The sequence below is a fragment of the Budorcas taxicolor genome, chromosome 1 (assembly GCF_023091745.1).
Source record: "Budorcas taxicolor isolate Tak-1 chromosome 1, Takin1.1, whole genome shotgun sequence".
Lineage (NCBI taxonomy): Eukaryota > Metazoa > Chordata > Mammalia > Artiodactyla > Bovidae > Budorcas > Budorcas taxicolor.
In genome coordinates, this window is record NC_068910.1 from 198,787,788 (window position 1) to 198,811,162 (window position 23,375).

Here is a 23,375-nt window from a genome sequence, read left to right on the forward strand (position 1 = left end):
TCTCTCTCTACTTTTGAATATGTTATCTAGGTTGGTCATAACTTTTCTCCCAAGCAGTAAGCATCTTTTAATTTCATGGCTGCAGTCACCATCTGCAGTGATTTTGGAGCCCCCCAAAATAAAGTCTGACACTGTTTCCCCATCTATTTCCCATGGAGTGATGGGACCGGATGCCATGATCTTCATTTTCTGAATGTTGAGCTTTAAGCCAACTTTTTCACTCTCCTCTTTCCCTTTCATCAAGAGGCTTTTTAGTTCCTCTTCACTTTGTGCCATAAGGGTGGTGTCATCTGCATATCTGAGGTTATTGATATTTCTCCCGGCAATCTTGATTCCAGCTTGTGCCTCTTCCAGTCCAGCATTTCTCATGATGTACTCTGCATATAAGTTAAATAAGCAGGGTGACAATATACAGGCCTTGACGTACTCATGCTTAATGCCAAACCACCCTGTGGCTAAGACTAATAATATTTAAGGTTATACCTTATGGTCTCTACTGTGTGTTGAGTATCAGCTGCCTTTAATTTTGCTTGCAGCTTCTCCTTTTGTATTCTTGCATCATGGATAAAATTTTCTTGATTCTGAAGAGCTGCCTTCAATCCTCTCTTTTCTTCTTGAAGAACCTGTAAAAATACTCAGAAAAAAAGTCAGATGTTATTACACTTTTTCTATTTCACGAGAAAAGGAAGCCAGGAGTCAAACTGTAAATTATATAACAGATACAGTATTAATAGGCCCAATATCAATATCTGATCCATTGGCTAGAGAGTAGGTAAGAAACTGCAGATTTTGGAACCTAGTTGTAGGTTAATTAGTTTCTCTTAAAACAGACAGACACACATTTCCTCAGTTATAGTATATAAAAATTTAAAAATATACCTCTAGTAGTTTTTCAGATTCCCTCAATTTTTCTTCTTTCTGCCGCTGCTCTTGCATAATAGTCATATTGGTTCCAACCAAGTCATTGACTCTCATGGTGAGGCGCTCTATTTCCAACTCATTGGCACAGATAGTATCATTGGCCCGCTCCAGCTTACTGCTCAGGTGCTGAATTTCTGACTGGCTGGACAGTTCCACAGACTCTAATTTTTGTTTCCGATTGGCAAGCTGAGCCTAAAAATACACAAATTATCAATTGGTAAAAGTAAAAGAACAATCAATGAACAAGGAAGACTAAAATGAAACTGAATTTTACCTCCATAAAAACATACAGTAATAGATCATTAAAAATATATAATTCATTCACCAGTCCAGTCAAAAAATGAACAAATATTTAAGCAGACATTTCTCCAAAGAAGACATACAGATGGCCAATCAACACATGAAAAGATGCTCACATCACTCATTATTAGAGAAATAAAAATCAAAACTACAATGAGGTATCACTTCATACCAATCAGAATGGTCATCAGCAAAAAAAACTACAAACAATAAATGCTAGAGAGGATGTAGAGAAAACAGAACCCTGCTGCACTGCTGGTGGGAACGTGAACTGGTACTGCCACTACAGTATGGAGATTCACAACAAGCTAGGAATAAAACCACCATATGGTTTAGTCACTAAGTCATGTCTGGTTCTTGCGACCCCATGGACTGTAGCCCATGGGGCTAGAATATTAGAATGGGTTGCCATTTTCTTCTACAGGCGATATTCCCAATCCAGGGATCAAACCCATGTCCCTTGCGTAGAAGGTGATCTCCTGAATTGCAGGCAGATTCTTTATCACTTACCCACTAGGGAAGCCCCCAAACTATGATATGACCCAGTAATCCTACTACTGGGCATATACCCTGAGAAAGTCACAATTCAAAATGACACATGTACCCCAATGTTCATCACAGCACTATTTACAATAGCCAGGACATGGAAGGAACCTAGATGTCCATCAACAAATGAATGGATAAAGAAGTTGTAGTACAATGGAATATATTCAGTCATAAAAAGGAATAAATTTGAGTCAGTTGTAGTGAGGTAGATGAACCTAGAGCCTCTTATATAAAGTGAAGTAAGTCAGAAAAAAAAAAACAAGTATTATATATTAACACACATATATGGAATCCAGAAAAATGGTACTGATGAAACTAGGAGAGAACAAACTTGACACAGTGGGGGAAGGTGAGAGTGAGATGAATTGAGCAAGTACCACTGACATACATACACTATCATGTGTAAAACAGACAGTCAGTGGAAAGCTGCTATATAATACAGGGAGCCCAGTCTGGTGCTCTGTGATGACCTAGAGGGGTGGGATGCGGGGAGGGGAGGAAGGCTCAACACGGAGGGGATATATATAAAATTATGACTGATTCACACTGTTGTATGGCAGAAACTGATGCAACATTGTAAAGCAATTTTCACCAATTAAAAACAAATTGTATAAAGCTAGAAATAAAAATAAAGTAGTTGTGGTACATATATACAATGGAATATTACTCAGCCATAAAAAGGAATGAATTTGAGTAGTTTTAGTGAGGTGGATGAACCTAGAGCCTATTATACTGAGTGAAGTAAGCCAGAAAGAGAAAAACAAATATCATATATTAATGCATATATATGGAATCTAGAAAAATAGTACTGATGAACCTATTTACAGATAAATGGAAATGCAGATGTAAAGAACAAACTGGTAGCCATGGCGTGGGAAGGAGAGGGTAGGACAAACTGAGAAAGTAGCACTGACATATATACACTATCATGTGTAAAACAGGTAACCTTCCTAGTGGAAGCTGCTGCATAACACAGGGAGCCCAGTCTGGCATTCTATGACAACTCAGAGGAGTGGAATGCGGCAGGTAGGGAGGCTCAAGAGAGAGGTGATATATACATAATTATGACTGATTCACACTGATGTACTACAGAGACCACCACAACATTGTAAAGCAACTGTTCTCCAATTTAAAATACATATATATACATACATATATATATGTATATAATATATTCATGATAGAAAAAAAAAAACTCCATGATAAAAACTAGGAATAGAGAGGAACGTTCTCAACTTGACAAAGACTTTCTACAGAAACCATACAGCTAACATTATACTTAATATTGGGAAACTTGATAGTTTTCTACAAAGATCAGATATAAGGCAACAATCTATCCTCACGTCACTCCTTTTCAACCATCACAGTGGATGTCCTAGTTAATGCAGTAAGAAAAGGAAATAAAAGGTATACAGATCAGGAAAGAAGTCATAAAACTACCTTTATCCACAGATGATATGATCATCTATGTAGAAAATCTGAAAGAATCAATCAAAAAAAAGAAAAATCCCTAAGTTAATAATCAGCTATAGTAAGGTTGCAAGATATAAAGTTAATATATAAAAGTCAACCATTTTCCTATATGCCAAAAGTAAACATGTGGAATTTAAATTAAAAACAAAACACAGGACTTTCCCAGTAGCCCAGTGGTAAGAATCTGCCTTGCAACGCAAAGGACACAGGTTCAATCCCTGGTCAGGCAGCCAAGATCCCACATGCCCTGGAGCAACTAAGCCCGCGCACCACAACTACAGAAGCCGATATGATGCTGCAACTAAGACCCACTGCAGCCAAATGAATAAAATAAAAATTAAAAAACAAAAAAACACAGCACTATTTATATTAACACCTAAAGAAATTACTTAAGTATAAATCTAATAAAATATGTACAAGATCTATAAAAGAAGAACTACAGATCTCTGATAAACGATATCAAAGAATAAATGAAGAGATAGTCCATGTTCATGGAAAGGAAGAATCAATACTGTCAAAATGTCAGTTCTTCCCAATATTATCTATGATTCAATACAATCCTAATCAAAATATCAGCAAGTTATCAATATTTTGTGAATATCAACAAAACTGATCCTAAAGTTTATAGGGAGAGGCAAAGAATAAGAATAGCCAATACAATATCAAAAGAGAAGAACAAAGCTGGCTGTCTGATGTTACCTAACTTCAAGATTTACAATAAAGCTACAGTAATCAACAGTGTAGTATCAGCAAGAGAACAGACATATAGATTAAGGGAACAGAATACAGAGCCCAGAAATTGACCCTTATAAATGTAGTCAACTGATCTTTGATAAAAGAACAAAGGTAGTAAGATGGAGCAAAGATAGTCTCTTCAACAAATGGTGCTGGAATAACTGGACATCCATATACAAGGGAAAAAAATGACATGTCTGACAAAGGCTTTACACTCTCCACAAAAATTAATTAAAATGGATCATAGACCTAAATGTAAAATGCAAAACTTACAAAACTCTTGGAAGATAATATAGGAGAAAATGTAGCTAACTTTGGGTATAGTGGTATCTTTGTAAATACAACACCAAAGACATGATCCCTGAAAGCAATAACTGGTAAGCTGAAATTCATCAAAATTTAAAACTTTTGCTCTGTAAAAGACAATGTCAAGAGAATGAGAAGACAAGCCACTTTAGCAACTGTCTCATGGACCTGTAGTACCCAATTCCTATAGATTTGGATGATTTTTTAGGCTTTGTACCCCAGCTATACTTTTGTTTTTTATATACTGGTTTTTAGCTCCCAACTTTCTAGTTTTTCACAAGTTTAATTCCAGCATCCTGAAAGGTACTTCATCTTCACACTGAAGATAGACATAAAGCATTTGTGTAAGTAAAACTTCCCATATTCTAAGTATTTTTAAAAGGTAAAGCACACAATTTTATTTTAGAAATTTAAGTCTCTGGGAAATCTATCTGCTGCGTATTTAAAGATTTTTATTGTATATAGTACAGGGCAAAAATCCTACTATGGTCACAAAAGTAGATGTTCAATGATGCCCATAAGCCAGAGAGAGGCGGGGAGGAGAAAGGTAAAGAGGCAGAAAAACATTGTTTATATAAATTACAGACCAAGATTCCAGCATAAAGAATCAAAAACTTTTTACCAGATTCCTACAATAGTGTGAAAAAAAGAACATCAAATATGTTTAGATGCACAGGAATAACTGCCAGGATGCAACTGGCTCCAAACTTTTAAAATACCACATAAACAACCCACCTCAACAAGGGGAAACCTTACACAGAATTCTGCACAGAATTAAACACTGAAGATACTGGATGATGGTGGTAAGAGAAAGAGCCCAGCTTACTGAACCTCCCAATCCTATTTTAAATTGCACAGTAGCCCTGGGGCTTGGCAGAACACAGCTAGAAAACCACTGCTCAACTGGATGCTCAGAATGAAAGACAATACGTGATTGCAAAACATTAGCATTGTCTTTTTAACACTGTAATAGCTATTTAACATTCAGTTCAAATCTGTGATCTTAAAGTAAACTGGTGTTGAAATTAATAGTTTAACTAAGCTATAGTTTAACCAGCGAGTCTAGATTTCATACATAAAAACTAACCAACATCTTAGTCCTATAGCATCAAAAATACAGCCTTTTTTCCCTTTTATTTACATTGAAGAAAGGAGATCAGCCCTGGGATTTCTTTGGAAGGAATGATGCTAAAGCTGAAACTCCAGTACTTTGGACACCTCATGCGAAGAGTTGACTCATTGGAAAAGACTGATGCTGGGAGGGATTGGGGGCAGGAGGAGAAGGGGACAACAGAGGATGAGATGGCTGGATGGCATCACTGACTTGATGGATGTGAGTCTGAGTGAACTCCGGGAGTTGGTGATGGACAGGGAGGCCTGGCGTGCTACGATTCATGGGGTTGCAAAGAGTTGGACACGGCTGAGGGACTGGACTGAACTGAACTGACAGATGACATACAGTATGTTAGTTTCAGGTGTAAACATAGTGATTCGACACATATACATTATTACTGATCACCATGACAAGCCTAATAGCCATATGTCACTATACAAAGCTATTACAATATTATAGACTATATTTCCTATGCTGCACATCACATCCCATGACTTATTTTATAACTAGAAATTTAAATTAATTTCCTTCACCTATTTTGCCCAACTCCCCTTATCCTCTCCTCCATGACAGCTACCAGATTGTTCTCTGGATCTATGAGTCTGTTTCTGTTTTGTTTCATCTCTTAGATTCCACATGTAAGTGAAGTCATATGGAATTTGTTTTTCTCTGTCTTATTTCATTTAGCATAATATCCTCTAGGGACATCCATATTGCTGCAAATGGTAAAATTTCATTCTTTTTTATGACTCATATATCACATTTTCTTTATCCATTCATCTATCAATGGGCACTTGGGTTGCCTCTGTATCTTTATTACTGTGAATAATGATGCAAAGAACATCAGTTCAGTTCAGTCGCTCAGTCGTGTCCGACTCTTGGCGACCCCATGAATCGCAGCACGCCAGGCCTCCCTGTCCATCACCAACTCCCGGAGTTCACTCAGACTCATGTCCATCGAGTCAGTGATGCCGTCCAGCCATCTTATCCTCTGTCGTCCCCTTCACCTCCTGCCCCCAATCCCTCCAGCATCAGAGTCTTTTCCAATGAGTCAACTCTTCGCATGAGGTGTCCAAAGTACTGGAGTTTCAGCTTTAGCATCATTCCTTCCAAAGAAATCCCAGAAGGGCTGATCTCCTTCAGAATGGACTGGTTGGATCTCCTTGCAGTCCAAGGGACTCTCAAGAGTCTTCTCCAACACCACAGTTCAAAAGCATCAACTCTTCGGCGCTCAGCCTTCTTCACAGTCCAACACTCACATCCATACATGACCACAGGAAAAACCATAGCCTTGACTAGACGGACGTTAGGGGTGCACACATCCTTTTGAATTAGTCTTTTTTTGTTGTTGTTGCAAAAAATGGACAGAATTTCAATTGTTAGATCATATGATAGTTCTTTTTTTTTAATTTTTAAGGAATCTCTATGCTGTGCTCCCAATTTATATTCCCACCAACATTGCTTGGGGGCTTCCCAGATGGCACAATGATAAAGAATCCGCCTGCCAATGCAGGAGATGCAAGAGACTTAGGTTCAATTCCTGGGTCAGGAAGATCTCCCAGAGTAGGAAATGGCAACCCACTCCAGTATTGTTGCCTGGAAAATTCCACAGACAGAGGAGCCTGGTGGGCTACAATCCATGGGGTTGCAAGAGTTGGACATGACAGAGTACATACACACAACAGTGCATGAGGGTTTCCCCCCTCTCTTCATCTTCTTCAACACTTGTTACCTTTGGATAATAGCCATTCTGACACATGTGAGATGGTATCTCACCATGGTTTTGAATTGCATTTTCCTGATGATTAGTGATGCTGAATATCTTTTCTCAAGTCTGTATGTCTCCTTTGGAAAAATGTCTATTCAAGTCCTCTGCCAATTTTTAAAAATCAGGTTTTTTTTTGACCTTGACCTCTTTAAGTTCTTTGTATATTTTAGATATTAAACTCCTTACAAAATAAATCATTTGCAAATATGTTCTTCAATTCAATTTTCTTGGACACCAAAATCATTGCAGATGATGACTGCAGCCATGAAATTAAAAGATGCTTGCTCCTTGGAAGAAAAGCTATGACCAACCTAGACAGCATATTAAAAAGCAGACACATTATTTGCTGACAAAGGTTCGTCTAGTCAAAGCTATGTTTTTTCCAGTAGTCTTGTATGGATGTGAGAGTTGGACCATAAAGAAAGCTGAGTGCCCAAGAAGTGATGCTTTTGAACTGTGGTGTTGGAGAAGACTCTTGAGAGTCCCTTGGACTGCAAGGAAATGAAACCAGTCAATCATAAAGGAAATCAATCCTGAATATTCACTGGAAGGACTGATGCTGAAGCTGAAACTCCAATACTTCGGCCACCTGATGTAAAGAACTGACTCTTCTTCTGACACTGGGAACGATTGAAGGCAGGAGGAGAAACGGACGACAGAGGATGTGATGGTTGGATGGCATCGCCAACTCAATGGACATGAGTCTGAGCGAGCTCCAGAAGCTGGTGATGGACAGGGAAGCCTGGTGTGCTGCAGTCCATGGGGTTGCAGAGTTGGATACGACTGAGCGACTGAACGTAACTGATTCAGCAGTAGACCTTTTCATTTTGTTGATAGTTCCTCTGCCATCAGTTCCTGTGCAAGGCTTTTAAGTTTGATATAGTTCCACTTGTTTATTCTTGCTTTTGTTTTCCTTGCCTGAAGACACAGATCCAAATATATATAGATATAGCTAAGAACAACGCTAAAGAACATATTGCCTATGTTTTCTTCTAGGAGTTTTATGCTTTCAGGTTTCACATTTATGTGTCATCTATTTTGAGTTTATTTTTATATAAGGTATAAAAAGCTGTCGTTTCATTCTTTTTTCCCAGCACCATTTTTTTAAGAGACTGTTTTCTTCCCCATTGTATATTTTTGGCTTCCTTGTCGTAAATTAGTTCACTTCAGTTCAGCCACTCAGTCATGTCCAACTCTTTGCAACCCCATGGACTGCAGCACACCAGGCTTCCCTGTCTATCACCAACTCTCGGGGCTTGCTCAAACTCATGTCCATCGAGTTAGTGATGCATCCAACCATCTTATCCTCTATTGTCCCCTTCTCTTCCTGCCGTCAATCTTTCCTAGCATCAGGGTCTTTTTAATGAGTCAGTTCTTCGCATCAGGTGGCCAAAGTATTGGAGCCTCAGCTTCAGCATCAGTCCTTCCAATGAATATTCAAGACTGATTTCCTTTAGGATGGACTGGTTGGATCTCCTTGCAGCTCAAGAGATTCTCAAAGAGTCTTCTCCAACACCACAGTTCAAAAGCATCAATTCTTCGGTGCTCAGCTTTATGATCCAACTCTTATATCCATACATAACTACTGGAAAAACCATAGCTGTGACTAAACTGACCTTTGTCAGCAAAGTAATGTCTCTGCTTTTTAATATGCTGTCTAGGTTGGTCATAGCTTTTCTTCCAAGGAGCAAGCATCTTTTAATTTCATGGCTGCAGTCACCATCTGCAGTGATTCTGGAGCCCAAGAAAATGAAGTCTGTCACTGTTTCCATTGTTTCCCCATCTATTTCCCATGAAGTGATGGGACCAGATGCCATGATCAGATTTCTGAATGTTGAGTTTTAAGCCAACTCTTTCACTCTCCTCTTTCACTTTCATCAAGAGGCTCTTTAGTTCCTCTTCACTTTCTCCCATAAGAGTGGGGTCATCTGCATATCTGAGGTTATTAATATTTCTCCTGTCAATCTTGATTCTAGCTTGTGTTTCATCAAGCCTATCATTTCGCATGATGTACTTTGCATCTAAGTTAAATAAAGAGGGCGACAAGATACAGTCCTGACATACTCCTTTCCCAATTTATAGGGTCATAAGTTAATGACCATATAAATGTAAATTTATTTCTGGGCTCTCTATTTGGTCCATTGATCTGTGTCTGTTTTTATGCCAGCACCTTCCTTATACTTTTGATTACTATAGATCTGTACAATAGCTTGAAATCAGGGAATATGATCATTACAACTTTCTTCTTCTTTCTTAAGATCGCTTTAGCTCTTTGGGGTTTGGTTTCATGTGTGTGTGATTCTATACAAACTTTAGATTTATCTGTTCCAGTTCTGTGCCAAGTATCATTAGAATTTTGATAGGGACTGCACTGAATGTGTAAACTGCTTTAGGTAGTATGGACATTTTAACAGTATTAATTCTTCTAATCCACGAGCATGGTATATCTTTCAGTTAATTTGTGTCATCTCCATCTGCAATTTCTCTTAACATCTTAGTTTTCAAAGTACAGGTGTTTCACATTTTTTTGTATTTTAAATTTTTAAACTTTCTGATGCAGTTGTAAATGGGCTTGAAACCTTAATTTCTCTGATAGTACATGATTAGTGTACAAAAAAGCAACAAATTTCTGTGTACTGATTTTTGAAGACATCAACTTCACTGAATTCATTAGTAGCCATTTTTTGTTTTTATTATTGTAGAGGCTTTAGGGTTTTCTGTATGTAGTAACATATCACCTGCAACAGTTTTACTTCTTCCTTTCCAGTCTGGGTGCCTTTTATCTTTTTCTTGCCTGACTGCAATGGTCAGGATTCCTAATACTATGGTGAATAAAACTGGTGAGGATGGGCATCCTTGTGTGTTTCCTAATCTTAGTAGAAAAGCTTTCAGCCTTTCACAGTTGAATATTATTCTAGCTGTGGGTTTCTCATATATTGTTGTTGTTCAGTCGCTAAGTCATGTCCTGCTCTTTGCGACCCCATGAACTGCAGCATGCCAAGTTTCTCTGTCCATTACTATATCCCCAAGGTTCTTCAAACCCATGTCCATTGAGTCAGTGATGCCATCCAACCATCTCATCCTCTGTCACCCCCTTCTCTTGTTGCCCTCAATTTTCCCCAGCATCAGGGTCTTTTCCATGAGTTAGCTCTTTGCATCAGGTGGCCAAAATATTGAACCTCTGTCAGCAAAATGATGTGTGTGCTTCTTTATACACTGTCTAGGTTTGTCAAAGCTTCTCTTCCAAGGAGCGTCTTTTAATTTCACGGCTGCAGTCACCATCTGCAGTGATTTTGGGGCGTAAGAAAACAAAATGTCACTGCTTTCACTTTGTCCCCTTCTATTTGCCCTGAAGTGATGGGACTGGATGCCACGATCTTAATTTTTTGAATGTTGAGTTTTAAGTCAGATTTTTCACTCTCCTCTTCCACCTTCATCATGAGGTTTTTTAGTTCCTCTTCACTTTCTGCCATTAGATGGTGTCATCTGCATATTTGAGGTTGCTTATGTTTCTCCTGGCAATCTTGATTCCAGCTTGTGACTCACCCAGCCTGGAATTTCACATGATGTACTCTGCGTAGAAGTGAAATAAGCAGGTGACAACATACAGCCTTGACGTGCTTTCTCCCCCAATTTTGAACCAGCCCATTGTTTCGTGTCAGGTTCTGTTGCTTCTTGACCTGCATACAGGTTTCTCAGGAGGCAGGTAAGGTGGTCTAGTATGCTCATCTCTTTAAGAATCTTCCACAGTTTGTTGTTATCCACGCCATCGAAGACTTCAGTGTAGTCAATGAAGCAGAAGCGGATGTTTGGGGGAATTCCCTTGCTTTCTCTACAATCCAGCAGATGTTGGCAATTGGATCCCTAGTTCCATTGCCTTTTCTAAACCCAGCTTGTACATCTGGAAGTTCTCGGCTCATGTACTACTGAAGCCTATCTTGAAGGATTTTGAGCATTATCATGCTAACATGTGAAATGAGCACAAGTGTATGGTAGTCTGAACATTCTTTGGCCTTGTCTTTCTTTGGGATGGGAATGAAAACTGACCTTTTTCAGTCCTGTGGCCACTGCTGAGTTTTCCAAATTTGCTGGCATATTGAGTGCAGCACTTTAACAGCGTCGTCTTTAAGGACTGTGAAGAACTGAGCTAGAAGAATTCCATCACTTCCACCAGTTTTGTTCGTAGTGATGCTTCCTAAGGCCCACTTGACTTCACAGTCCAGGATGTCTGGCTCTAGAGAGTGACCACACCATCATAGTTATCTGCGTCATTAAGACCTTTTTGTACAGTTCTTGTGTATTCTTGCCACCTCTTCTTAATCTCTTCTGTGTCTGTTAGGTCCTTACCATTTCTGCCCTTTATTGTGTCCACCTTTGCAGGAAATGTTCCCTTGGTGTCTTTAAATTCCTTAAAGAGACCTCTAGTCTTTATCATTCTATTATTTTCCTCTATTTATTTGCATTGTTCACTTAAGAAGGCTTTCTTTTCTCTCCTTGCTATTCTTCAGAACTCTGCATTCAGTTGGGTTTACCTTTTCCTTTCTCCTTTGCCCTTTGTGTCTCTTCTTTTCTCAGCTATCAGAACGGCCTCCTCAGAGAACCATTTTGCCTGACTGCGTTTCTTTTTCTCTGGGATGGTTTCGGTCACTACCTCCCTCTGGGGTGGGTGCGTGGGTGGGTGGGAGTGTGTGGGAGTGTGTGTGTGTGTGTGTGTGTGTGTGTGTGTGCCACATCTTTAATTTTTAAAGTTATTTATATTTTTAACTGAAGGATAATTGCTTTACTGAATTTTGTTGGTTTCTGCCAAACATCAACAAGACTCAACCATAGATATACGTATGTCCCCTCCCTCTTTAATCTCCCTCCCGTCGCAACCCTCTAGGTTGATACAGAACCTCTGTATGAGTTCCCTGAGATATACAGCAAATTCCCATTGGCTATCTATTTTACATATGATAATATAAGTTTCCATGTTACTCTCTCCATACATCTCACCCTCTCCTCCCCCTCCCTCTCTCTTCCCTGCTCCCCGTGTCCAAAACTCTGTTCTCTATGTCTGTTTCTCTGCTGTTGCCCTGCAAATAAAATCTTTGGTACCATCTTTCTAGATTCTGTATATATGCATTAGTACAGGATATTTATCTTTCTCTTTCTGACTTATTTCACTCTGTATAATAGGCTCTAGGGTCATCCACCTCATTAGAACTGATTCAAATGTGTTCCTTTTTATGGCTGAGTAATATCCTATGTACCACAACTTTTACTCATTCATCTGGTGATGGACATCTAGGTTGTTTCCACGTTCTAGCTATTGTAAATAGTGCTGCGATGAACATTGGGGTACACTGTCTTTTTCAATTTTGGTTTCCTCAGGATATATACCTAGGCGTGGGATTGCTGGGTCATATAGTGGTTTTATTTCTAGTTTTTTAAGGAATCTCCATGTCTTCCATAGTGGCTGTATCAATTTACATTCCCACCAACAGTGCAAGAGTGCTCCCTTTTCTCCACACCCTCTCCAGCATTTATTGTTTGTAGACTTTTTGATGATGGCCATTCTGACCAGTGTGAGCTGATATCTCACTGTAGTTTTGATTTGCATTTCTCTAATAACGAGCGATGTTGAGCATCTTTTCATGTGTTTGTTAGCCATCTGTATGTCTTATCTAGAGAAATGTCTGTTTAGGTCTTTTCCCCACTTTTGTTGTTTTTCTGTTATTGAGCTGTATAAGCTGCTTGTATTTTCTGGAAATTAATCCTTTGTCAGTTGTTTCATTTGCTATTGTTTTCTCCCATTCTTAGGGTTGTCTCTTCACCTTCTTATAGCTTCCTTTATATATATATATATATATATATATATATATATATATATATATATATATGTATATATATGCCACATCTTCTTTACCCACTCATCTGCCAACGGACACTTACGTTGCTTCCATGTCTTGGCTATTGTAATCAGTGCTGTTATGAACATTGGGTGGAGGGCATGTATCTTTTAGAATTACAGCTATCTGTTGATATACGCCCAGGAACAGGATAAAGCTGAGTCATATGGTAACTCTCTTTTTAAAGAAACCTCCATACTACTTTCCATAACAGCTACACCAATTCACACTACCTGCCAACAATAGTGTAGGAAGGTCCCTATTTCTCCACATCCTCTCCAACATTTACTATTTGGAGATTTTTTAATGACGGCCATTCTGACTAGTGTGAGGTACAACCTTGTTTTGATTTGCATTTCTCTAATAATCAGTGGTGTTTAGCATCTTCTCATGTGCTTATTGGCCATCTGTATGTCTTCTTTGGAAAAATGTCTACTTGTGCCCATTTTTTATTACATTATCTTTTTGTTATTGAGTTCTATGTACTCTTTCTATATTTTAGAAATTAAGGCCTTGTCAATTACATTGTTTGCTAATATTTTCTCCCTGTTTGTAGTTGTCTTTTCATTTTGTTTATGGTTTCCTTAAAAGCATCTAAGTTTGATTAGGTCTCATTTGATTTTTTAAAAATTTTATTACTTTGGGAGGCTGACCTAAGAAAACATTGCCACAATTTATGTCACACCATGTTTTGCCTACGTTCTCCTCTAGGAGTTTTGTGTTGTTTAGTATTTTCATTACCTCCTTTTTGAACTCAGGATGTGGTAGACTGGAGAGATCTGTCTCACTGTTTATTCTTTCAGGAGACTTCTCTTGTTCTTTTAATTAGGAATGGTTCCTCTGCTTCTTTATACTTATATTTCTAACTCTATAAATTTAGGAGAAACAGTTACCTACTTGTGGCTGTTTTTGTGTAGGAGCATCTGTGTGTGGCCTGCATGTGTCTAATATTTTTGGTGCAAGGGCTTTTAGTATAGAAGCCTCCCATGTCTTTCCTCAGGGTTTGCCAGCTGTTAGCCCCTTGATACAGGGTGTGAATGGTGGTGTAACCAGAGCCTGCACTGCATGTTGAGCAGGGCCTCCTCTTTGCTCTGTGGCTGTCAAAGCCCTGCCAGGAGCAGGATCTGCTCCCCAGTTGCTGGAGCAGATGCCCCTAGGTCTGTTCATGAGCTACAGTGTGGGGTAGGTGTATGGTGCACTTCCACTGGGAGAGGAGTCGCTGATTATTCCTCCGCAGGAGCTATCCACCAGAAAGCACTCTCTTCGGTGTCAGCTTTCACCCCATGTGCATGCTCACAAAGTACACTGCTGTTACACTGCTGCTGGCACTGCTTTCAGCTGTGAAAATGTAGGAACTGGATGTCCCTCAGGCGCTGTGCTCACAAAGTCATCAGCAGAGATCCACTGGCACAGATCTACTTACGTCAGGCACTGCAACCCGCCACAGTCATGAGTAGTTGCACACCTGGACCCACTATGGGAGATACAGTATCATCCTGGCCCTGGCTCCACGTGTCCCTGCCCACAATGCCCACAGCCACTACCTCCAGACCCACCTCAACCAGTAACTGGAAATCTGCTCGGATGTCCCACCACCACTGAGCTTACAAAGACACTCCAGGTGTAAATCTGCTTAAGTTGCAAAGTCACCAGATAAAGTTCAGATTTCAGCCCTGCTTCCAAAGTCATGTGGCCCCTGGGGACCTGCTCTGATTTCAGCCTTGCTTCTGTGTTGGACAACCCTTCTGTGTTTGCATGCTCCCAAAGCTCATAGAGGCAGAGCCATACCCACTGCAAGCATGCCAAAAGTGAGGCTCCTATAGTGAGGCCCCACCTCCTCCTCTGCATGCTTGTTAACCATGCAGCTTCTATGTGGACCTCAGCTCTGTCCTGCATACACTCCCAGTTCTGGCCCACACTCCCAACTCCTTCAGGGTATCTCCATGCAGCCAACTCCAGTCCTATAGTTTGACCTCTGAAGCCCGAGTTTTAGCACCCAGCCCCTGCATGCACCATCAGATATGTATCACAGGCTGGGGAGTGCAGTGAGGTGGCCCAGATCATCTATCTGTGGTTTTGGTTTCTGTTCTGCCTGCCGTAAGATATCTTCTCCACTCTCCTCCTCTGAGTCTTTGAAGCTCCCTTTCTGTCCTGCCTGACCTCCTAGCTGATGAATGGGAGTTCCCAAGATGAGGGAATCTTTCCCCTTTCACAGCTCCCTCCCAGGGGCACTTCAGATACTTCCACCTCATTTTTTCCATCCTACTCAAGTACATGGTGATCATTCTTGCAACTATGGTTGTATGAGATCCTCTGTCACCATTCAGTAGGTATTCTACGAGAACTGTTTCACACGTTAATTATTTGTGATGTATTTATGGGAGTAGGTGAGCTCTATATCCTCTATTTCTGCCACCTTCATCGCTCCATCTTAATTATTTTAGATATAATTTTACTACTTTTATTTTTTAACCTTTATACTAGTTTTATAGGTGGATGATCTACTACCTTTACTGTATGTTTGTCTTTACCAGTAAGTTTTTTTTTCTTTCATAATTTTCTTGTTTCTAGAAATTGGCTTTTGGTTTCCACTTATAGGAGTTCCTTTAACTTTCTTTCAAGGCTAGTTTAGGGGTGGTGAACTTTAGCTTTTGCTCTCTAGAAAATTATCTTTCCCTCCTTCAATTCTAAATGATAACATTGCCAGTTAGACTACTCTTGGTTGTAAGTTTTTTTTTTCTTTCATCACTTTGAATATATCATGCCAGCAGCCTATAGTTTCTGTTGATAAAGTTGCAGAGAGATTTATGGGAATTCCTTTTTACGCAACTAGTTTCTCTGTGTGTGTGCGCGTGCATTTGTGTGTGCATGCGTGTATATTTTTAAGATCCTCTTTAACTTTTAACCTTTAATTATACTTTGTCTTTATGGGTTCATATATGTGTGTCTCTCTGGATTCATCTTGTTTGGAACTCTTTCTGTGCTTCCTGGACTTGCATGCCTACTTCCTTTGCCAGATTACAGAAGTTTTCACCCATTATTTCTTCAAATAGGTAATCTGTCCCTTCCTCTTTCTCCTTCTTCCAGGAACCCTATAATGCCAATGATAGCATGCTTAATGTTATCTTGTGCATGCCTGCCCAGTCGCTCAGTTGTGTCCAACTCTTTGCAACCCAATGGACTGTAGCATGCCAGACTTCTCTGTCCATGGGATTGGCCTGGCAAGAATACTGGGGTGGGTTGCCATTTCCTACTCAAGGGGCTCTCCCTGACCCGTGGGTCAAACCTGCATCTCCTGCATTGGCAGGTGGATTATTTACTACTGAACCACCTGGGAAGCCCCCACTCAGGAATCTCTTAAACTATCCTAACTTTTTAAAAATCTTTTTCTTTGTGCTGTTTTGCTGGAGTAATTTCTACTACCCTGTCTTCCAGATTGCTGATCGATTCTTTTACCTCCTCTAATCTGCTGTTGATTCCCTCTAGTGCATTTTCATTTCAGTTATTGTATAAACATATATATATTTATCACTTTGAGTTCTGAGTTCATCCATTCGTATGCCAAGTTTGGAGAATCTCTATGACTATTACTTTGAATCCTTTATCTGGTAAATTGCAGTATCTCTGCTTTATAGATACATTTTTTTTTCTTTTTCCTGAAGTTTGGTCTTAGCTTTCATTTGGAAGCTATTTCTTTGTCTCCTCATTTTCCTTAACTCTCATTGTTTGTTTCTATGTATGAGGTATATCAGCTACATCTCCAGCCAAGTGCTCCAGCGGTATCCCCCATGTGGGTATGTGTGCTCTCCTGTTTTTATTGAGCCATGATTACTGCAGGCACATTGGTAGATGGGACTGGTCCCCAAGCCAGCTGGCTGTAAAGCTTGGCTATGACTGCTGCAGGCAGGCATAGCCTATCTTTAATTGATTCGGTATTTCCATTACATACAAATACAGTTTTTAAGCATAGTGAAAATCTAAATTTTCATTAACCAGAATTAATTAGTCTTAGTGAAAGTCATTCAGTCGTGTCCGACTCTTTGTGACCCCATGGACTATGTATATGAACATACATATACATGAATATGTATATGTATATGTATATGAATTCTCCAGGCCACAATACTGAAGTGGGTAGCTATTCCCTTCTCCAGGGGATCTTCCTAACCTAGGAATCAAACCCAGGTCTCCTACATTGCTGGCAGATTTGTTACCAGCTGAGCCATCAGGGAAAGCCAAACCAGAATAAATACACTAGACCAATACGGCAGTCACAGCCATGCGGGGCCACTGAGCACCTGAATTGTGGCTAATTGAGATGTACTCAAGCATAATGGGTCAAAGATTCATTCTTTTTAAAATTGTGAATGCTATAATAATACTTTCATAACGTGAGATAATGCACTCAAGATGGCAGAGTAGAAGGATGTATGCTCATCTTCTCCTGTGAGAACACCAAAACTGCAACTAGCTGCTGAACAACCATTGACAGGACAATGTTGGATTCCACCAAAACAAGGCCGTTCAGGTATGACCTAAATGATTATACAGTGGAAATGACAAACAGATTCAAGGGACTAGATCTGATAGACAGTCCCTGAAGAACTATGAATGGAGGTTTGTAACACTTACAGGTGAACACTGAGGCTGAACAGTGATCAAAACCATCCCCAAGAAAAAGAAATGCAAAAAGGCAAAACGATTGTCTGAGGAGGCCTTACAAATAGCTGAGAAAAGAAGAGAAGCTAAAGGCAAATGAGAAAAGGAAAAATATACCTATCATAACAACTGCAGAGTTCCAAAGAATAGCAAGAAGAGATAAGAAGGCCTTTCTAAGTGAACAGTGCAATAGAGGAAAACAATAGAATAGGGAAAACTAGAGATCTCTTCAAGAAAATCAGAGATACCAAGGGAACATTTCATGCAAAGATGGGCTCAATAAAGGACAGAAATGGTATGGACCTAACAGAAGCAGAAGATGTTAAGAAGACATGGCAAGAATATACAGAAGAACTATACAAAAAGATCTTCATGACTCAGATAACCAAAATGGTGTGATCACTTACCTAGAGCCAGACATCTTGGACTGCAAAGTCAAGTGGGTCTTTAGGAAGCATCACTATGAACAAAACTAGTGGAGGTGATGGAAATCCAGGTGAGCTATTTCAAATCCTAAAAGATAATGCTATTCTAGTGCTGCACTCAGTAAGCAAATTTGGAAAACAGCAGTGGCCACAGGACCGGAAAAGGTCAGTTTTCATTCCAATCCCAAAGAAGGGCAATGCCAAAGAATGTTCAAACTACCGCACACTTGCACTCATTTCACATGTTGGCAAAGTAATACTCAAAATTCTCCAAGCTAGACTTCAACAGTACCTGAACCGTGAACTTCTAGATGTTCCAGCTGGATTTTAAAAAGTCAAAGGAACTGGAGATCAAATTGCCAACATCTGCTGGATCACAGAAAAATCAAAAGAATTCCAGAAAAACATCTACTTCTACTTCATTGACTATACTGTGTGGATCACAACAAACTGTGGAAAATTCTTCAAGAGATGGGAATACCAGACCACCTATCTGCCTCCTGTGAAACTTATATGCAGGTCAAGAAACAACAGTTAGAACTGGACATGGAAAAATGGACTGGTTCAAAATTGAAAAGGAGTACGTCAAGGCTGTATATTGTCACCCTGCTTATTTAACTGATATGCAGAGTGCCTCATGCAAAATCCTGGGCTGGATGAAACAAAAGCTGGAATGAAGATTACCAGAAGTATCAATAACCTCAGATATGCAGATGACACCACCCTTATGGCAGAAAGCAAAGAATAACCAAAGAGCCTCTTGATAAAAGCGAAAGAGGAGAGTGAAAATGTTGGCTTAAAACTCAACAGTCAAAAAACCAAGATCATTGCATCCAGTCCAATAACTTCAATAGATGGGGAAACAATGGAAACAGTGATTTTCTTGCCCTCCAAAGTCACTACAGATGGTAAATGCAATCACGAAATTAAAAGATGCTTGCTCCTTGGAAGAAAAGCTATGACCAACCTATACAGCATAATAAAAAGCAGAAACATCAGTTTGCTGACAAAGATCCATATAGTCAACGCTATGGTTTTTCCAGTAGTTATTTATGATGGATGTGAGAGCTGGATCATAAGGAAGGCTGAGTGATGAAGAATTGATGCTTTTGAACTGTAGTGTTGGAGAAGACTCTTGAGAATTCCTTGGGCTGCAAGGAGATCAAACCAGTCAATCCTAAAGGAAATCAATCCTAAATATTCACTGGAAGGACTGATGTTGAAGCTGAAACTCCAATCCTTTGGCCACCTGATGCAAAGATCTGACTCTTTAGAAAAGACCCTGATGCTGGGAAAGATTGAAAGCAGGAGGAGAAGGGGACGAGAGAGGATGAGATGGTTGGATGGCATCTAGACTCAATGGACATGAGTTTGAGCAAGTTATGGGAGATAGTGGGAAGCTGTAGGAGGACAGGGAAGCCTGGTGTGCTGCAGTCCATGGGGCCTCAAAGAGTCAGGCACGACTGAGCAAATGAACAACAAAACAGAGATAAATAGAATATATTATCTGTTTCTTTTTACTTTATTAATGTGACTTCCAGAAAATTTTACACATAGGTGGTTCATATAATATTTCTATGGGACAGAGCTACACTAGAATATCTTAAGACTACCTCTTCCAATATGAGAAGTCAGAAAGAAAAATATAAACTTTTATAAAATGATTACTTCTCTTAAATATCTAGTGTTAGATGTATCTTAAAGCCAATATATTTTTAAGCCTTTTTTTCCCCACTAGCCATTGCCACTAATCTTTTTGAAAACCAGAGCTTTCTCTTATTAATATAACATATAGCATTTTAACTATTCTAGTGGAGCATGTGTGTGTATTATTTGCTCAGTCGTGTCTGACTCTTTGCAACCCACCAGGCTCTTTTATTCATGAAATTCTCCAGGCAAGAACAATGGAATGGGTAGCCATTCCCTTCTCTAGGGGAATCTTCTCGACCCAGAGATCAAATATGGGTCTCTTGCATTGTAGGCAGATTCTTTACCATTCTAATAGAGTGGGTGGAATTACTTCAACAATACAAATCACAACAGAGGTGATTAAAAATAAAGAAATAATTAAGAAAGTAATTTATGTCATGGGGATAAAAATAACAGCCAAGGGTGGGCAGCTAATGTGTGAGAATAGGGAAAAGGCTGGGGATTGGGGTCTGAACTCAAATCCTCCTTTGGCTTTGTGGTATATAATCCTTGGGCTTCAAGAAAATAACTTTTCCATATAGCGAGATTACTGAGAAGAATATGATACAAAGCAACAAGTGTTCTTTTTTTAATTTTCCAAAGAACCCCAAAATGAAGTTATGCCACTGTAGGCTTCAGTTTTTACCACACTCTCCATTAGAGTAAACTCCAAACATGTCAGTGCAGACAACAGCTCTGCAGCATTTACACTAAAGAAACATCTTGAAAGACAGCCCATCAGAGGTATAGCTCCCAGTAAGACCGTATCACTACTGTGTCTCTGTCATCATAAACTTTTAAACAGTAAATCTGAGCCAATTCAATCAAGTATATGATAATTCTACCAAGACAGTAGATTAACATTTGTGTTAAGATCATCTTTTTTTCATAAGGAAAATGGTGCCTTTAAAAATATAATATATATTCAAATCTGAACAATATCACATAGCCCATCTAAATACTTCAAAAGGAAAACATATACAATGCAGGCTTTACTTTTCTCACATACCATGTATAAGCTAAATATTTTACGTTCTGAGCTGGCTTAAAATTTTAATTTTTTTCAAATGTTCTTAATGTTCTCTAAGACTTCCCTGAATGTTTCCTTTTCACTCACTGTATTATTTGGACAGGAGGGAAAGTGGCAAGTGATTATTTGCCCTCTAAACAGAAATGACCTTATGTTTTAGTGATTATTCTGATGTTTTCCTACGCTTATATAACCATCACTCTGTCTTTGCATCTAATAAAGTACTTACAACTGTTTAACAACTGTACTTTTAAATTTAATATATTTTAATGTTTGATAGAATAAACATCACCCTTATAAAAAAATGTTCCCTGGTACCATTCATTTATCCTTCCACATGAATTTTAGAATCATTCTGCAAAGTTTTCAAAATGTTAACAGACAACAAATTATATGGATAACCATTTGGAAAAAAATATAGATCTCTATCAAATTCCTTGTACCAAAAGAATTTTCAGATCAACTATATTAACAAGAAGTTATAAAGCATTAGAAGAAATCTTGGCTTATGTAAGTCTTTATGCTATGACAGCAAAGATAAAAACTTTAAAGAAAAATTAATAGACTTAACCCATTCTAAAAATTGTCTGTAAAACAACTGTATTTCCATGAAAATTACTAGGCAAAATTAAGGTAAACTGGGAAAACACACACAATTGCAACAAAACAGCAAAGAGTTAATATATTCAGTGTATATATTAAGAGCTCTTTCATAGTATAATATAAATATTCTTTAAAAATAAGCAAGGGACAGAAATAATTTACAAAAGAATGGAAAGTCATAGGTAGATAAAAAATGCTCAGCCTCATTCATAATTAAAGATGCAAATTAAAACAAATAATCAGACACCATTTTTTTCCACCTATCAGATTGGCAAAGACAAGCCTAAAAGTAGGGGAAATTAAAATAAATATTTAAATAAGTAATAGTGCTCAATAATGAGAAAGTGTGAGGAAACATACATTCTCAAACACTGCTGGTGAAAGTGTGCATCAGTACATCTTTGAAGAGTACTTTGACAATATGCATTAGAATCTTTAAGAATGTATGACTACTTTGATGCAGTAATCTTATTTCTAGGGCCATTTCCTAAGAAAATAAATGGACATAAACACCTAAATATTTAAATAAGGATGTTCACCCAAGCTCTACTTAAGAGTGAAAAAAATAAAAACCTAAAACTTCTACAACAAAATATTGGTTATATGAATTAAGGCATTTAATGGTAGACTAAGCTTCTATACAATCATTATGACTCATATTTGCTGACATGTCTTATTTAAAGAGAAAAATTTTTAACTGGTAAAAATTAAATAAAATGTTGTAAAATGCTTAGCATACTACCTGTCACATTGTAAGCAAATAATTCGCATTTTTACATTATGTTCATGGAAAATTTCATAGGTATATAAATATGGGAAAAATAAGATGAACCCTTAAACATTCATCACCTAGCTTCAACAGTTATCAACTTTTTGCTATTTTCAGTAATTTTTTAAGTTTGCAACTATTCCTCCATTCCCATACACACATATAGTTTCTCCTATCAAATGTACGTGAATGCAATGTACATTGCATACAAGAACAGAAAAAGTAAGAAATTTACATGCAAATGCTAATTATGGTAAATCTCTAAAGGATGGAATTATGAGTGATTTTATTTCATTCTCATTTTCTCAGTTTTCTAAAATGAACATGTTTTATGTCATTTTAATAGCTGACAAAAACAAAAAAACTCAAGCAAATATATGACTCAAAGGGTGAAAAGTTATTTGGAACTCCACTTTTCCTTTTATTTTTTTCACCAGGCAGCTTGTGGGATCTTAGTTATCGAACCAGGGTTGAACCCAGGCCCACAGCAGTGAAAACACTGAGTACTAGCCATTGGACTGCCAGGGAATTCCCTGAACTCCAATTTTAGATGTTAAAAAATATAAAAGAAAAAATTTTTTTTATCATTTTTTTTTTTTAATTTGCGGGTAAGTGTGGCTGTTAAGGGCTTCCCAGGTGGCGCTAGTGGTAAAGAACCTGCCTGCCAAACACAGGAGACATTAGAAACACGGGTTCAATCCCTAGGTCAGGAAGATCCCCTGGAGAAGGGCATGGCAATCCACTCCAGTATTCTTGCCTGGAGAACCCCATGGGCAGGGCAGCCTGGTGGGCTACAGTCCATAGAGTCACAACGAGTCAGACAGGACTAAAGCCACTTAGCATGCATTTGGCTATTGATACCCATTTATCCAATCTACAAAGTTTTCTACTCTTATTGTTCAATGATGATTCACTTATCAACAAAATACAATGTTTCAACCTTAAGTGGAGTTCAAAACATTATTTCACACAACTTGGGAAATTTGAAAAGATTAGATATTAAATTATTTAAGAAGTGTTTTAGTCTGTTAACATGACAGTGGTATGTTTAATTTTTTTAAGTCCTAACCTGCTGGGAAATAAGATAATATCTATAATTTGCTTTGCAATATTTCAGCCAAAAAAAGTAGAGAAGAATGAAATAAA

General features: G+C 38.5%; 1 protein-coding gene across 1 annotated transcript in view; it reads right to left on the bottom strand.

Moving 5' to 3' along the window:
- The window catches only part of CEP63 (centrosomal protein 63), a 79,707-nt gene that overhangs the window by 18,535 nt on the left and 37,797 nt on the right, over positions 1-23,375 (bottom strand). The window contains exons 7-8 of the mRNA XM_052642347.1: positions 880-1,113; positions 484-623 (exon numbers count right to left, since the gene is read on the bottom strand). Coding sequence (XP_052498307.1) covers positions 484-623; positions 880-1,113 — 374 coding nt within the window. The remainder of the gene's footprint in view (positions 1-483; positions 624-879; positions 1,114-23,375) is intronic.